The sequence below is a fragment of the Oncorhynchus clarkii genome, chromosome 21, assembly GCF_045791955.1.
Source record: "Oncorhynchus clarkii lewisi isolate Uvic-CL-2024 chromosome 21, UVic_Ocla_1.0, whole genome shotgun sequence".
In the NCBI taxonomy this organism is placed as follows: Eukaryota; Metazoa; Chordata; class Actinopteri; order Salmoniformes; family Salmonidae; genus Oncorhynchus; species Oncorhynchus clarkii.
In genome coordinates, this window is record NC_092167.1 from 32713047 (window position 1) to 32731111 (window position 18065).

General features: G+C 41.6%; 1 protein-coding gene across 1 annotated transcript; it reads left to right on the top strand.

Moving 5' to 3' along the window:
* The first annotated feature begins 1815 nt into the window (after positions 1–1815).
* Positions 1816–12946, top strand: LOC139378925 (ubiquitin carboxyl-terminal hydrolase 47-like). The gene is made up of 12 exons (XM_071121538.1): positions 1816–1984; positions 2253–2321; positions 9291–9402; positions 9677–9798; positions 10007–10077; positions 10162–10284; positions 10665–10760; positions 10906–11034; positions 11283–11411; positions 11519–11556; positions 11668–11702; positions 11871–12946. Exons 2-12 carry the CDS (start codon positions 2264–2266, stop codon positions 12908–12910), a joined length of 1953 nt encoding a protein of 650 aa, XP_070977639.1. The 5' UTR covers positions 1816–1984; positions 2253–2263; the 3' UTR covers positions 12911–12946.
* Positions 12947–18065: the final 5119 nt, after the last annotated feature.

Genomic DNA, 18065 nt, shown 5'->3' on the forward strand with positions numbered 1-18065 from the left:
TTTCTGCACTATGCAATGATATGGGCAGCGACCATGTAACGCTTTTACAACATACAGAAGTGTGCTGGTTATCAAGGGGCAAAGTACTGACATGTTTTTTAGAATTGAGAGATGAGCTTAAAGTTTTCTTTACTGACCATAATTTTCACTTGTCTGGCAGCTTGCACGATGACTAGTTTCTCACACGACTGGCCTATCTGGGTGATGTTCTTTCTCACCTGAATGATCTGAATCCAGGATTACAGGGACTCTCCGATACTATATTCAATGTGTGGGACAAAATGGAGGCTATGATTAAGAAGTTGGAGCTCTTCTCTGTCTGCATTAACAAGGACAACACACAGGTCTTCCATCATTGTATGATTATTTGTGTGCAAATGAACTCAAGTGTACGAACAATGTCAAATGTGGTATAGCGAAGCACCTGAGTGAGTTGGGTGCGCAATTACGCAGGTACTTTCCCGAAACAGATGGCACAAGCGGTTCTGTGAAAACTTTATTTAATCAGAATCCACCTGCCATATAACAGGTGTAACTGGAATGTCCCTGGTTGGCTCATGCTCAGGCTCATGCTCCCTTCCCTATGAGTTGACCTAGTTTAACTTTCCATCCTACCAATTTTGTCCTCTCATTTATCATGTGTTGCAAGTTGTCACACCAATAACAAACAATACTATTTACAAACACTCTTCAAATCACCCTTGCTCTGATCATATTGAGCCAAAATTGAGATTGATGTGATTCTATAGCAATTGTTGTGCTCATGAATTTGTGAACAACCAAACCTTCATTCCTTTGCATCTCAATATCATTGTACAGTATGTCATCAATATCAATAATTAGTAATTGACCGCGGCAGCTTTCCAATCTTTGGGAATCTCAGACGATATAGTCTCGCTACTGTTATTTTACTGCTGCTCTTTAATTACTTGTTACTTTTATTTCTTATTCTTGTCCGTATTTTTTTTAAACTGCATTGTTGGCTAGGGGCTCATAAGTAAGCATTTCACTGTAAAGTCTACACCTGTTGTATTCCGCGCATGTGAATAATACAATTGGATTTGATTTGATTTTACTTCCACCCTGTTTGTTCTTTTGTAGTCCATAATAATGGAACATTGTATGCCAACCTTTTTTAGTCCAATAAATCTATTTTTGTCTGAGTACAATATTTTTGAAGTTTCTGATAAATCTTGGTACCAGAAAAAAGTCCTAGTGACATAATGTTTTACTGTATGAGCCCCCAACAGTCCCTGTCCTGTGTAGATATCAACTGATAATTGACAAACATTCCATTATATGCAAAATGACTGGGACGTACCAAAAAACTAGGCCAGCACACCTGAGCAAACAAATACAGTCCATGAAACTTGAACTTTCATGACTTTCAGCACTGTTATCATTTTAAATTAAGTAGTAGGCTATAGCAACAGTAAATACATTCTGTTTTCAAAACAGGGACGTGCATGGTGCGATATGAATGATTGCCAAGTTCAAACTATGACTAAGTATCGAAACAATGATAAAACAGCTAGATTGACCGGTTATCTCTTCAGCATTTGCACAGCAGTTGTCATTGTAAACAATGATTTGTTCTTAACTGATTTACCTAGTTAAATAACGGTTAAATCAAATAAATAAACAAACAAACGGATGCCTATTCATGTGATGATGGATAGTACCGTTGTAGCTTGGACATAATGACACATTTATCAATTATATCAATGGACAGGCCGAAGTAATTAATTGAAATGGCCAATGAACAACGGTAAATATTGCAGATTAGGCTACACCTTTACATTATATCGTTCTGTTGACTGACAGGAAGGAGTAGCTGAAATATAAAGTGATGTTTTAGGACTAGGAGAGATGACAGTTGCACTATAATAGCTTTCGTTTTCTTCGAAGCTGACAACAAATAACCATAGACCAAAGCGCACCAACAATATATATTCTAAGCCGCTGTTTCTCTTCAAGGATACTGGTAAGATTTAAGTCAATTTCACTAAACTATTCCGCTACCTTGCAATGTAAAAATTGTCAAAGAAACACTCAGAACCCGGAACAAATCAATCTCAAAACAAAATGTTCCTTCTTTCCAATGACAGCTGTTTAACTTGAGTCCGTATATTTATTGATCAAGTAATAGTAGACTCGTTTCTCCTATCGTCGGTGTAAACCTTCAAGATGTGAATTCGAAGTATGAATGTAATCGAACAATTTAACAAAGTCCCATGTTTTCCGTTCAACAGCTTATTTAGACATGATGGATCCCTTTTGGATACACCAACACTATTATCCAAATGAGAACGTGAACACAGGTAAGCCTGTTATACAGTTGAACTCGACACAGAACTACTTTATTTTATTAGTTCCAAATGGCAGTCATACAACTGAAATAATATACATTCACATACACATACACATACAAATATTGGGGTTTGAGAGACATGTGTGCTACCTTTATCCAGTGGTGGAAAGAGTACCCAATTGTCATACTTGCGTAAAAGTATAAATACCTCAATAGAAAGTTACTCAAGTAAAAGTGAAAGTCACCCTGTAAAATCCTACTTGATTAAAAGTATTTGGTCCTACATATACTTAAGTATCAAAAGTAAATGGAATTGCTCAAATATACATAAGTATCAAAAGTGAAAGTATAAATAATTTCACATTTCTTATATTAAGCAAAGCAGGTGGCGCCATTTTCTTGTTTTAAAAATGGGGCACACCAACACTCCAACACATAATTTACAAATGATGATTAATTGATTAATTTGTGTTAGTGACTCTGCCAGATCAGAGGAAGCAGGGATGACCGCGTGTCCTCTTGATAGTGAATTGGACCATTTTCCTGTCCTGCTAAACACTCACAATGTAAATAGTACTTTTGGGTGTCAGGGAAAATGTATGGAGGAAAAGTTAATTATTTTCGTTGGGAATGTAGTGAAGTAAAAGTGAACGTTTTTAAAAATATAAACGATGAAGTAAAATACAGATACTCCAAAAAACGACTTAAGTAGTACTTTAAAGTATTTTTTCCTAAGTACTTTACACTACTGCCTATAGCTCTAACTCCAAAAAGTTTTGGGACACTGTAAAGTCCATGGAGAACAAGAGCAACTCCTCCCAGCTGCCCACTGCACTGAGGCTAGGCAACACTGTCACCACCGATAAATCCATGATAATAGAACATTTCAATAAGCATTTCTCTACGGCTGGCCATGCTTTCCTCCTGGCTACCCCAACCCCGGCCAACAGCTCTGCACACCCCGCAGCTACTTGCCCGAGCCTCACCAGCTTCTCCTTCACCCAAATCCAGATCGCAGATGTTCTGAAAGAGCTGCAAAACCTGGACCCATACAAATCAGCTGGGCTAGACAATCTGGACCCTCTCTTTCTAAAATGATGTTCTGTTCAACCTCTCTTTCAGATTGTCGGAGATCCCTAAAGATTGGAAAGCTGCCGCGGTCATCCCCCTCTTCAAAGGGGGTGACACTCTAGACCCAAACTGTTATAGGCCTTATCCATCCTGCCCTGTGTTTCTTAAGTCTTTGAAAGCCAAGTTAATAAACAGATCACTGATCATTTCGAATCCCACCGTGTCTTCTCCGCTGCGCAATCCGGTTTCCCAGCTGGTCATGGGTGCACCTCAGCCACGCTCAAGGTACTAAACGATATCATAACCGGCATCGATAAAAGACAGTACTGTGCAGCCGTCTTCATCGACCTGGCCAAGGCTTTCGACTCTGTCAATCACCGTATTCTTATCGGCAGACTCAATAGCCTTGGTTTCTCAAATGCCTGCCTCGCCTGGTTCACCAACTACTTTGCAGACAGAGTTCAGTGTGACAAATTGGAGGGCCTGTTGTGCGGACCTCTGGCAGTCTCTATGGGGGTACCACAGGGTTCAATTCTCGTGCCGACTCTTTTCTCCGTATATTTCAACGATGTCGCTCTTGCTGCTGGTGATTCCCTGATCCATCTCTACGCAGACGACACCATTCTGTATACATCTGGCCCTTCTTTGAACACTGTGTTATCTAACCTTCAAATGAGCTTCAATGCCATATACCACACTCCTTCCGTGGCCTCTAACTGCTCTTAAACGCTAGCAAAACCAAATGTTTTCTTATCAACCGTTCGCTGCCCTCACCCGCCCCGCATCACTACTCTGGATGGTTCTGACCTAAAATACGTGGACAACTACAGATACCTAGGTGTCTGGCTAGACTGTAATCTCTCCTTCCAGACTCATATCAAACATCTCCAATCCAAAATCAAATCTAGAATTGTCTTTCAATTTCGCAACAAAGCCTCCTTCACTCATGCCGCCAAACTTACCCTAGTAAAACTGACTACTTTGGCGTCATCTACAAAATAGCTTACTATACTCTACTCAGCAAATTAGATGTAGTCTATCACAGTGCCATCCGTTTTGTTACCAAAGCGCCTTATACCACCCACCACTGCGACTCGTGTGCTCTAGTCGGCTGGCCCTCGCTACATATTCGTTGCCAGACCCACTGGCTCCAGGTCATCTATAAGTCTATGCTAGGTAAAGCTCCGCCTTATCTCAGCTCACTGGTCACGATAACAACACCCACCCGTAGCACGTGTTCCAGCAGGTATATTTCACTGGTCATCCCCAAAGCCAACACCTCCTTTGGCCTCCTTTCTTTCCAGTTCTCTGCTGCCAGTGACTGGAACGAATTGCAAAAATCGCTGAAGCTGGAGACTTACATTTCCCACACTATACATAGTCCATCTGTAAATAGCCCACCCAATCTACCTACCTACCCCAATATTGTTTTTATTTACTTTGCTGCTCTTTTGTACACCAGTATCACTACTTACGCACCACCATTTGCTCATCATCATCTGCTCATCTATCACTCCAGTCTTATACTTTGCTACTATGGCCTATTTATTGCCTTACCTCCTCGTGCATTTTGCACACACTGTATATAGACTTTCTTTTTTTCTATTGTGTTATTGACTGTACGCTTGTTTATTCCATGTGTAACTCTGTGTTGTTGTTTCTGTCGCACTGCTTTGCTTTATCTTGGCCAGGTCGCAGTTGTAAATGAGAACTTGTTCTCAACTAGCTTACCTGGTTAAATAAAGGTGAAATAAATAAAAAATAAAAATCATATATAGGCCTACATCAGTGGTGTAAAGTACTTTAAGTAAAAATACTTTAAAGTTCTACTTAAGTCATTTTTTAGGGTTATCTGTACTTTAATTTACTATTTATATTTTTGACTACTTTTACTTTTACTTCACTACATTCATAAAGAAAATAATGTACTTTTTACTCCATACATTTTCCCTGACACCCAGAAGTTCTTGTTACATTTTGAATGCTTAGCAGGACTGGAAAATAGTCCAATGCACGCACTTATCAAGAGAACATCCCTGGTCATCCACACTGCCTCTGATCTGGCGGACTCAATAAGCACAAATGGTTCATTGGTAAATGATGTCTGAGTGTTGGCGTGTGCCCGTGGCTATTCGTCAATTTAAAAAAAAAACAAGAAAATTGTGCCGTCTGGTTTGCTTAAATATAAGTGATTTGAAATTATTTCTACGTTTATACTTCAAATCAAATCAAGGTTTATTTGTCACGTGCGCCGAATACAACAGGTGTAGACCTTACAGTGAAATGCTTACTTACAGGCTCTAACCAATAGTGCAAAAAAAAAGGTGTGTGTGTGTGTGTGTGTGTAGGTCAGTAAAGAAATAAAACAACAGTAAAAAGACATTTGAAAATAAGAGTAGCAAGGCTATATACAGACACCGTTTATTCAGGCTTATTGAGGTAGTATGTACATGTAGGTATGGTTAAAGTGACTATGCATATATGATAAAAAGAGGGGTTGGCGGATGGTGCCACACAATGCAGATAGCCCGGTTAGCCAATGTGCGGGAGCATAGTTAAAGTGACTATGCATATATGATAAACAGAGATTAGCAGCAGTGTAAAAGAGGGGTTGGGGGGGGCACACAATGCATTTGGTTACCTGTTTGGGAGTCTTATGGCTTGAGGGTAAAAACTGTTGAGAAGCCTTTTTGTCCTAGACATGGCACTCCGGTACCGCTTGCCATGCGGTAGTAGAGAAAACAGTCTATGACTGGGGTGGCTGGGGTCTTTGGCAATTTTTAGGGCCTTCCTCTGACACCGCCTGGTGTAGAGGTCCTGGATGACAGGCAGCTTTGCCCCCGTGCTGTACTGGGCCGTAGGCACTACCCTCTGAAGTGTCTTGCGGTCGGAGGCCGAGCAATTGCCGATCCAGGCAGTGATGCAACCGGTCAGGATGCTCTTGATGTTGCAGCTGTAGAACCTTTTTAGGATCTGAGGACCCATGCCAAATCTTTTTAGTTTCCTGAGGGGGAATAGGCTTTGTCGTGCCCTCTTCACAGCTGTCTTGGTGTGTTTGAACCATCCTAGTTTGTTGGTGATGTGGACATCAAGGAACTTGAAGCTCTCAACCTGCTCCACTACAGCCCCGTTGATGAGAATGGAGGCGTGCTCGGTGCTGCTTTTCCTGTAGTCCACAATCATCTCCTTAGTCTTGGTTACATTGAGCTGGCACCACCCGGTCAGGTCTCTGACCTTCTCCCTATAGGCTGTCTCTTCGTTGTCGGTGATCAGGCCTACCACTTTTGTGTCGTCTGCAAACTTAATGATGGTGTTGGAGTTATGCCTGGCCATGCAGTCGTGGGTGAACAGGGAGTACAGGAGGGGACTGAGCACGCACCCCTGGGGAGCTCCAGTGTTGAGGATCAGCGAAGTGGAGATGTTGCTACCTACCCCCACCACCTGGGGGCGGCCCGTCAGAAAGTCCAGGGTCCAGTTGCAGAGGGAGGTGTTTAGTCCCAGGTTCCTTAGCTTTGTGATGAGCTTTTAGGGTACTATGGTATTGAACGCTGAGCTGTAGTCAATGAATAGCATTCTGACATAGGTGTTCCTTTTGTCCAGATGGGAGAGGGCAGTGTGGAGTGCAATAGAGATTGCATCATCTGTGGATCTGTTTGGGTGGTAAGCAAATTGGAGTGGGTCTAGGGTTTATGGGATAATGGTGTTGATGTGAGCCATTCCTAGCCTTTCAAAGCACTTCATGGCTACGGACGTGAGTGCTACGGATCTGTAGTCATTTAGGCATGTTGCCTTTGTGTTCTTGGGCACATGGACTATGGTGGTCTGCTTGAAACATGTTGGTATTACAGACTCAAACAGAGACATTGTCACGTTCTGACCTCTATTTCCGTTGTTTTGTATTTATTTAGTATGGCCAGGGCGTGAGTTGGGTGGGCAGTCTATGTTTGTTTTTCTATGTTTTGGGGCATTTCTATGTTTTCGGCCTAGTATGGTTCTCAATCAGAGGCAGGTGTCATTAGTTGTCTCTGATTGAGAATCATACTTAGGTAGCCTGGGTTGCACTGTTTGTTTGTGGGTGATTGTCTATGTTGATGGCTTGTTTCAGCACAGTCCATATGATTAGCTTCACGGTTGTTATTTTGTTTACTGGTTTTGTATAGTGTTCAGTGTTCACTACTTTCTTTATTAAAGATTGACCATGGACACTTACCACGCCGCGTATTGGTCCTCAGATCCATCTCGCCTCTCCTCTTCAGATGAAGAGGAGGACGGCCGTGACAGACATGTTGAAAATGTCAGTGAAGACACCTGCCAGTTGGTCAGCACATGCCCGGAGCACACGTCCTGGTAATCCGTCTGGCCCCGCAGCCTTGTGTATGTTGACCTGTTTAAAGGTCTTACTCACGTCGGCTACGGAGAGCGTGATCACACAGTCGTCCGGAACAGCTGATGCTCTCATGCATGCCTCAGTGTTGCTTGCCTCGAAGCGAGCATAAAAGGGATTTAGCTCATCTGGGAGGCTCGTGTCACTGGGCAGCTCGCGGCTGTGCTTCCCTTTGTAGTCTGTAATAGTTTGCGAGCCCTGCCACATCCGACGAGCGTTGGAGCCGGTGTAGTATGATTCAAGATGTAGTATGATTCAATCTTAGCCCTGTATTGACGCTTTGCCTGTTTGATGGTTTGTCTGAGGGAATAACGGGATTTCTTGGAAGCTTCCGGGTTAGCCTTTAGCTCAGTGTGGATGTTGCCTGTAATCCATGGCTTCTGGTTGGGGTATGTACGTACAGTCACTGTGGGGACGACGTCCTCAATGCACTTATTGACAAAGCCAGTGACTGATGTGGTGTATTCCTCAATGTCATCGGAAGAATCCCGGCACATGTTCCAGTCTGTGATACACAGTCCTGTAGTTTAGCATCTGCTTCATCTGACCACTTTTCTATAGACCGAGTCACTGGTGCTTCCTGCTTTAATTTTTGCTTGTAAGCAGGAATCAGGAGGATAGAGTTGTGGTCGGATTTACCAAATGGCGAGGGAGAGCTTTGTATGCGTCTCTGTGTGTGGAGTACAGGTGATCTAGAATTTTTTGCCCTCTGAGTTGCTAATTTAACATGTTGATAGAGATTTTGTAGAACTGATTTAAGTTTCCCTACGGCCACTAGAAGCGCCTCCTCTGAGTGAGTGGTTTCCTGTTTGCTTATTTCCTTATACAGCTGACTGAGTGCGGTCTTAGTGCCAGCATCTGTTTGTGGTGGTAAATAAACAGCCACTAAAAGTATAGCTGAGAACTCTCTAGGCAAGTAGTGTGGCCTGCAATTTATCACAATATACTCTACTTCAGGCGAGCAAAATCTAGAGACTTCCTTAGATTTCGTGCACCAGCTGTTGTTTACAAATATGCACAAATATGCACAAATATGCTCTTACCGGAGTGTGCTGTTCTATCCTGCCGGTGCAGCGTATATCCCGCTAGCTGAATATCCATGTCGTCCTTCAGCCACAATTCCGTGAAACATAGGATATTACAGTTTTTGATGTCCCTTTGGTAGGATATTCGTGATCGTACCTCGTCTAATTTATACTTAAGTATATTCTAGCAATTACATTTACTTTTGGTACTTAAGTATATTTAAAACCAAATACTTTTTGACTTTTTCTCAAGTAGTATTTTACTGTGTGACTCACTTTTATTTTAGGTATTTTATATTAAGGTATCTTCACTTTTACTCAAGTATGACAATTGGATACTTTTTCCACCACTGGCCTACACACACAAAACATTGCATAATGACATATACAGTATTTAGCCTAGCCTAGACGACACAACACAATATAGCTAGCTACTGTATGAGCTGCCTCTCTGTCAGTCATCATGCCACTAATTATTCATATTTTGTCCTTATTTTAGACAATAAAACCATACTCTATTATGGTTTGCACAATCAAGGGGCAACCTGTTATTTGAACAGTGTGCTGCAGGTCCTCTTCATGACTAAGGGCTTCAGAGAGGCTGTGGAAAGGTTTGGGTACTCCTACTCTTCTGTCACATTTTCTGTTGGGAATACAAAAGAAGCCAGGCAATTTACTGGCAATTGTCAAAAGCTTTTTAAAACTGGTAACAAGCTATGCACTTTTGGAGATATACAGTAACCAAGTAGCCTCTATCCCTAGTGGCTATAAGAGTAAATGTATTGGCTATTGACAATAATACTATGAATCTTAACTGCCAATAAGTTATTAGGAGATGTTGCTAATAAATATTACAATTTATTGTTCTTAAATGTCTCCTTACAGCCAAGAGCAGGATAATGTTGAACAGAACACTTTTGATCTTCAGCTGAAATGTTTATTTGAGACTTTAAAGAAAAAACAAGCTCACACTAAAGATGTCACATCAAAACTGGGCATTGAAAAGGGTAAGTCAAGCAAAAGTATCAGAGCTGAGAAATAATCAGCATTTTAAGTATCAGTATAGGTGTACAGGCACTTTAATAGCACGGTATTTGATGATACCATTGAAAAGAGTATTCTTTGAAGTATAACCTATTGCCTTAATGAGTGTAGCACTATCATTCATTAGATCAAAGGATGTACCATTACTTGTTTTTATTGCTTCTAATGCAGTGTTCGAGCAAGGTGATGCTGCTGAATATTTTGAGAAGATTTTAAGCAAGGTCAATCCGGATGTGTCTAAGGTATTGCTTCGCTCAACAAATGTAGGTGCAATTCAATGTATAGAAATTATGAAATTACAAGACTGACAAAAGTTTGTTTTTTAGATATTTCAAGGACATTTGAAGCACACTGCCACCTGTTCTATATCTGACCGTCATGTGAACAGTGAGGAAGTTGGTCCATTTTGGACTGTGCCTCTCTCTATGGAAGATAACAACTACAGTGTGGTAGGGAAACGTCTATTTCACATGTTATAGCAACTCTAACATGTTATACATACAGGGCTGTCAAATACTTCAAATGGCATGTAGTATGCAATGTGTCTTCATGAAATGTAATTGTAGTTGTCATGTGCAAATGTTGTATTGTAAAATATATATATATACATCTAGTTAAATGTTTTTGAATTAACAGCATATTCGTTCAGTGAGAATGGATTTACTGTATGTTGGAATTTGAGGAAAAAAGCAAACGAATTACATTTAGTCTTGTATGATAATGATGCCAACATTTGATATTTTGTGACAAATGGGTTGAGGCAAATACCACTGTACCGTTGGGCTGCTGACGTTGGAGGTGCAAGATACAATACTGTTTGCTTTTTCAGAGAGATGGTTTGGAGGATTTTTTCAAGTCTTCAACTGTCAGTGGTGACAATCAGATGTACTGTGACCACTGCGATGGGAAAACAGATGCAATCCTTGTGAGTAATGGAATACAATCAATACTCAATCAATATGCTACATCGATACTTGTATCAAAAGCTTCTTAAAAAAGGTAACACTGTGAAAATACTATGTCACTGGGTCTTCTAGAGGTGTGATAATAGTGTGTTTTGGTGTCTCCAGGCATGTAAGATGGTACATCCTCCAGAGATTCTAACTCTGCTCCTCAAGAGGTTTGAGTTTGACTACAACAGGATGTCTTATGTCAAAATTGAGAGCTGTGTGGAGGTGCCTCGAATGTTACAGACAAAGGTAACTATAAAATGTTATTTTATACAGGTTATTATGTTATAAAACACTTTTTCATTAAGTTGTATAACTTAGGTAGTAATGTTAATTGCCTTTAAAAATAGAGTAGGATTGTAATATGTGTTTTCAGTGTGTTCCTTTATAGCCCTCCTCCTCACTGTACCTTTCCCTACTTTTGGACTTATCTGAAAAAGCTCAGGGATTTTCCTGTTCATGGGCGACCTTTTGATTTACTCAATGTCTCTGAACAGGACTGTGACTATGAACTCTATGCAGTTGTGGACCATGTGGGAAGTCTAAGAGGTGGACATTACACTGCTAGAATCAAGTCCTATGATGATCACAACTGGTATGTGTTCGATGACAGCTACGTCACACAGGTAAGGTATACTTAGCTTTTTAAAATCTAGTATATACTACCCTGCTATTTCCTCAACATGCGTACCATCCCTAGTTATAGTTGAACACTGCTGCTCCTCTCTTACAGCTCAATTCAAAACCATTTGAACAAGATGAGAGTTTTAGGTAAATATAGATGTGGGTGCGCTTTATTTGCAAACTTGTGTCCATTTAATTAAGTGTAATTGTCAAATTAGAAAAGCCTTGAAGTAACTAATTATTGTTCCATTACTGTAGGTCCCAGAGTGCGTACCTGCTTATGTACAGGAAATGTAAGTTAACAAATGTGAATTGACTTTTTATCTATGTGGTTCTATTTGATCCATGTCATTCATGTGATTTTACTTCTCCATAAGGTCAAACATTCCTCTATTTGATCAATCACAGTGAACCTGTGTTACTTACCTCTGTCACTCTGTCAATTTCCCTCCGTTTCTAAGTGGATTCTCCAGATCGTCAGATGAACCATGAAAACGATCACAAATGTTCACTCAGTGACTCTCAACAATCTACTCCTTCCTGTTCCTTTGAGATGGGAGCCAGCGGAACAAGAGAAGAAGAAGAAGAAGACAGAAAAGTTAAATCAAATCAATCTATCAATACAGTTGACTTGGTAGGGAGAACAGAAGTTGTCCCAGAGGAAAGACAGAATGATGATGGAAAGGTTGATGATATGATAAGACAGCTGAACATAAAAGTGTTGAGTGGAGAGGATAACGTTGCTGCTACTGATGATAAAGACAATTCTTTTAATGGAGAGAAAGAACAGAAAGTAGGGGATGATGTTGGACAAAAAGAACAGGAAGGTGAAGTGGCCAATGTTGAGATGCAAATGAATGATGAAGGGAGCAGGGAAGAGGGAATGACAAGAAAGTATCATGGTGTAAAAGGAGATCTGGAAGAAGGGGAGGAAGGTGGACAGAATCAAAGAGATAAGCCAAAGAAAAGGGAGGTTATAGTTGTGGATGTTGTGGATGAAGCTGGACAGAATCAAAGAGATAAGGCAAGGAAACGGGAGGATATTGTTGTGGATGTAGATCATGTGACGGACAGAGATGGAGATAATAATGAGAGAAAGAGGAATAGAGATGGTGCAGCAAAGACAAAGCCAGGTAGAATAATAGATGACACTGGGGATGGTAGAACAGCAAAAATAAATGGTGGTGAGTTAAAGACAATACAGGTTGAAGTGGCAAAGTTAGGAGAGGATTGTGATGTGACAACGATGAGCCAAACTAACCACAGTAAATCTCCCAGTTCAGTGCATATGTTTCAGAACAGACTGACAGACATCCCAGAGGAAACAACCACATGTTTTTGCTTCAAGAGTATAAGAGGGAGAGGGGAAAAGAGGAGTGAACATGACAAAGGGAAGAAAATGAAATTGGAGAAGAGCAGAAAAGGTGAAAGGAAGAGTATGTTAGGAGGGCAGAGTAGAAAAGAGAAAAATAAGGAAAAGGCAAATAGAAAAAAAAATTGAAAAGAGAAGAGAGGAGGAAATAAAGAAAAGCTCAAAGAGAGAATAGAGGAGAACAAGAAGAACCCAGTGGGAAAGAGAAAAGGTTACCTTTAAGTTTAAAATGATACTAATAAATAGAATTGAATGAAAATCATGAGAATGGTTCTATCTCAAAAATTAAGTAATGAACTTTGATGGTATTCTCAATTGAACCAAACAAGGATTAGTGAGACAGCTGCGATAAATGGCTCTTCTAATTTTGCCAGACTGACATGGCTTGGCATTGTGTTTGTGTATATAGATTCAAACAGAGCTATAGTGGGCACCGGTTGTGATAATGAAATAATGGTAATGGCATTAACTTTGGATCTGAATAATGTAAGGAATCATTTTTGTAATTCATACATTTAATAGAATTTCAAACTGGATTCAAATTACCCTTTTTGTCTCCCCCTGCTTCACACTACTGGCTCAAATTCAACCCACATCTTAGAAACGTTCACTTTCCATCTTTCCATAACATATGCTTGATGTCACGGTTCAGTTCACCAATTCAGTTCATGCCATTGATCCTTGAACATCTCCGATACAGAATCATCATAATCACTGTTGCCTGCAAAGATATGATTGGAACTCGAAAACATTATACTTTTATTGAAGTGGTGGATTATTTTTATCACATTCTCCCAGGCTGGCTAGATGTTTATAATCCCAGAGTTCACAGACTTAGGTACACTGACCTGGGATCTAACCCTAACCCTTTGACTATCACCTTGGCAATAGGTCACAAAACAGGAAAATATAAAAACAGAGACAGGTCAATTCTGATCATGTGATTGACTTTACCTGATACCTGCCATATACAGGTGTACCTGGGATGTCCCTGGTTGGCTCATGTTCTCTTCCCTATGAGTTGACCTAGTTTCCACCCTACCTCTTTTGTCCTCTCATTTATAATATGCTACAAACACACACATTAAAATACATCAAAGATAAGTAGTGCTCATTACAAACATATAAAGTTGACATTGCTGTTATGATTTCAGTTGTCCTTGATGTCCTTTTAAATGTATTATTTTGTTTAATTTTTTTGCATTGTTGCTTGCTGTTTTCTTCTGTCTTTTCCTTTTATCTCTTTAGGTCATTCTCTTGGTTGGTGCGTTGGGGGGGTTCATGGGGGTGGGGAATGGAATTGATTGTGTTTTTTTTTCGGAGGGGGGGGGGGGGGGGCTGTGGGAGGCGTCTCGAATAGTTGAGGGACAGCTATTGGTGGACTGTGGGGGGATCTTGGACGGTTCGGGTTTCACAAGATTGTGATCATGAAAAGGAAACTATGACATATATTTTATATCACGATCATGCACACGCACCCTCACACATAAGGATGGCTCTGTTGCGGAAAGACATACATGTTTGATAGTGTCTTGATGCTGTATTGTTTGTCCTTCATGTTCTAAATACTTCTTTATTAATAAACTATACTCACAAAAGTAACCCATTTCAACCTGTTTGTTCTTTTGTTGTCCATAATAATGGAACATTGTATACCAACCTTTTTTAGTCCTAATAAACCTCTTTTTGTCTAAGTACAATATTTTTGAAGTTTCTGATAAATCTTTGTACCAGTAAAACGTCCTAGTGACATGTTTTATTGTATGAACCCCCAACAGTCCCTATCAGCACATTACATGGTAGGCATTGGGGTTTGTGAGACATGTACCTATATCCTACATGCACACAAAACATATCGCATACCGTAAGGACGTGTACACTGAGTGTACAGTCATGGCCAAAAGTTTTGAGAATGACACAAATCTTAACTTTCACAAAATCTGCTGCCTCAGTGTCTTTAGCTATTTTTGTCAGATGTTAGTTACTATGGAATACTGAAGTAAAATTACAAGCATTTCATAAGTGTCAAAGGCTTTTATTGACAATTACATGAAGTTGATGCAAAGAGTCAATATTTGCAGTGTTGACCCTTCTTTTTCAAGACCTCTGCAATCCGCTCTGGCATGCTGTCAATTAACTTCTGGGTCGCATCCCGACTGATGGTAGCCAATTATTGCATCAAATCAAATCAAATCAAATTTTATTTGTCACATACACATGGTTAGCAGATGTTAATGCGAGTGTAGCGAAATGCTTGTGCTTCTAGTTCCGACAATGCAGTAATAACCAACAAGTAATCTAACTAACAATTCCAAAACTACTGTCTTGTACACAGTGTAAGGGGATAAAGAATATGTACATAAGGATATATGAATGAGTGATGGTACAGAGCAGCATAGGCAAGATACAGTAGATGGTATCGAGTACAGTATATATATATGAGATGAGTATGTAAACAAAGTGGCATAGTTAAAGTGGCTAGTGATACATGTATTACATAAGGATACAGTCGATGATATAGAGTACAGTATATACGTATGCATATGAGATGAATAATGTAGGGTAAGTAACATTATATAAGGTAGCATTGTTTAAAGTGGCTAGTGATATATTTACATCATTTCCCATCAATTCCCATTATTAAAGTGGCTGGAGTTGAGTCATTGTCAGTGTGTTGGCAGCAGCCACTCAATGTTAGTGGTGGCTGTTTAACAGTCTGATGGCCTTGAGATAGAAGCTGTTTTTCAGTCTCTCGGTCCCAGCTTTGATGCACCTGTACTGACCTCGCCTTCTGGAGGATAGCGGGGTGAACAGGCAGTGGCTCAGGTGGTTGATGTCCTTGATGATCTTTATGGCCTTCCTGTGACATCGGGTGGTGTAGGTGTCCTGGAGGGCAGGTAGTTTGCCCCCGGTGATGCGTTGTGCAGACCTCACTACCCTCTGGAGAGCCTTATGGTTGAGGGCGGAGCAGTTGCCGTACCAGGCGGTGATACAGCCCGCCAGGATGCTCTCGATTGTGCATCTGTAGAAGTTTGTGAGTGCTTTTAGTGACAAGCCGAATTTCTTCAGCCTCCTGAGGTTGAAGAGGCGCTGCTGCGCCTTCTTCACAATGCTGTCTGTGTGAGTGGACAAATTCAGTTTGTCTGTGATGTGTATGCCGAGGAACTTAAAACTTGCTACCCTCTCCACTACTGTTCCATCGATGTGGATAGGGGGGTGTTCCCTCTGCTGTTTCCTGAAGTCTGCAATCATCTCCTTAGTTTTGTTGACGTTGAGTGTGAGGTTATTTTCCTGACACCACACTCCGAGGGCCCTCACCTCCTCCCTGTAGGCCGTCTCGTCGTTGTTGGTAATCAAGCCTACCACTGTTGGGTCGTCCGCAAACTTGATGATTGAGTTGGAGGCGTGCGTGGCCACGCAGTCGTGGGTGAACAGGGAGTACAGGAGAGGGCTCAGAACGCACCCTTGTGGGGCCCCAGGGTTGAGGATCAGCGGGGAGGAGATGTTGTTGCCTACCCTCACCACCTGGGGGCGGCCCGTCAGGAAGTCCAGTACCCAGTTGCACAGGGCGGGGTCGAGACCCAGGGTCTCGAGCTTGATGACGAGCTTGGAGGGTACTATGGTGTTAGTCAATGCTTGGAGTTTGTCAGAATTTGTGGGTTTATGTTTGTCCGCCCGTCTCTTGAGGATTGACCACAAGTTCTCAATGGAATTAAGGTCTGGGGAGTTTCCTGGACATAGACCCAAAATATTTAATCAACCCTGATAATTGTACCAAAACTTTCTCAAAAAGATAACATTTAGAAAAATATTATTCTAGAGCTGTGATGATAGTGTGTTTCAAGGGGTGAAATCGTGGTGTAGATATTGGGGGGGACAAACTGTAGACAGGGGTTCAAGGGGGCTCTCCCCTGGAATTCCTTTGACATTTTTTTGCTATTGTCAGATAAAAATGTGCTGTTTTATAGCTCATATTCTTCACATTTTGCCATGAGGATGAGGGAAAATATTGCAGTTTTAAAGTAACTGTCCAGTGAAAGTCGCAATTTAAAAAGTTAATATACTAAAGTATATATAACTCATACCCAAATAATGTTGTTGATTCATTCCTATACTTGTATTTGTGGGCAAAGCATAAATTGGAGAGAAATACTTCCAAAACCCCACCTCAATCTTGATGATGTCATCCCTCTAAGAAGAATGAGCTGGCCAATCAGCGATCTACTCGCATTAATATTTCTATTAATACAGTGCAACCTAAGTATGATTCTCAATCAGAGACAACTAATGACACCTGCCTCTACTAATGACAACTCCCCAAATCATAGAAAAACAAACATAGACTGCCCACCCAACTTACGCCCTGACCATACTAAATAAATACAAAACAAAGGAAATGAAGGTCAGAACGTGACTACATTCTTCTTTTCTTTAATGTAGAACACGAAGAACACTTAAACAAAAAACAACAAAACAATAAGACGAACGTGACCACTATATGCCTAAATATGGTTCCCAATCAGAGACAACGATAGACAGCTGCTTCTAATTGAGAACCAATCTAGGCAACCATAGACATACAATTTACCTAGAAAGGGAACAGCCCCATAAACATACTAAACCCCTAAACAAGACAAAAAACACATACATCACCCATGTCACACCCTGACCTAACCAAAATAACAAGGAAAACAAAGAATACTAAGGTCAGGGTGTGACAGTACCTCCCCCCCATAGGTGCGGACTCCTGGCCGCACACCTTAACCTATAGGGGAGGGTCTGGGTGGGCGTCTGTCCATGGTGGCAGCTCTGGCGCTGGACGTGGACCCCACTCCACCATAGTCTTAGTCCGCTTTTGTGGCCTCCTAGGAACGGCGACCCTCGCCGCCAACCTAGGACTGGCAACCCTACTAAAGGGCCCCACTGGACTGAGGGGCAGCTCCGGACTGAGGGGCAGCTCCGGACTGAAGGGCAGCTCTGGATCCTGGCGGCTCTGGCGGATCCTGGCTGACTGGCGGCTCTGGCGGATCCTGGCTGACTGGCGGCTCTGGCGGATCCTGGCTGACTGGCGGCTCTGGCGGATCCTGGCTGACTGGCGGCTCCGGCGGCTCCTGGCTGACTGGCGGCTCTGGCGGCTCCTGGCTGACTGGCAGCTCTGGCGGATCCTGGCTGACTGGCGGCTCTGGCGGCTCCTTGCAGACTGGCAGCTCTGGCGGATCCTTGCAGACTGTCGGCTCTGGCGGCTCCTTGCAGACTGGCGGCTCTGGCGGCTCCTTGCAGACTG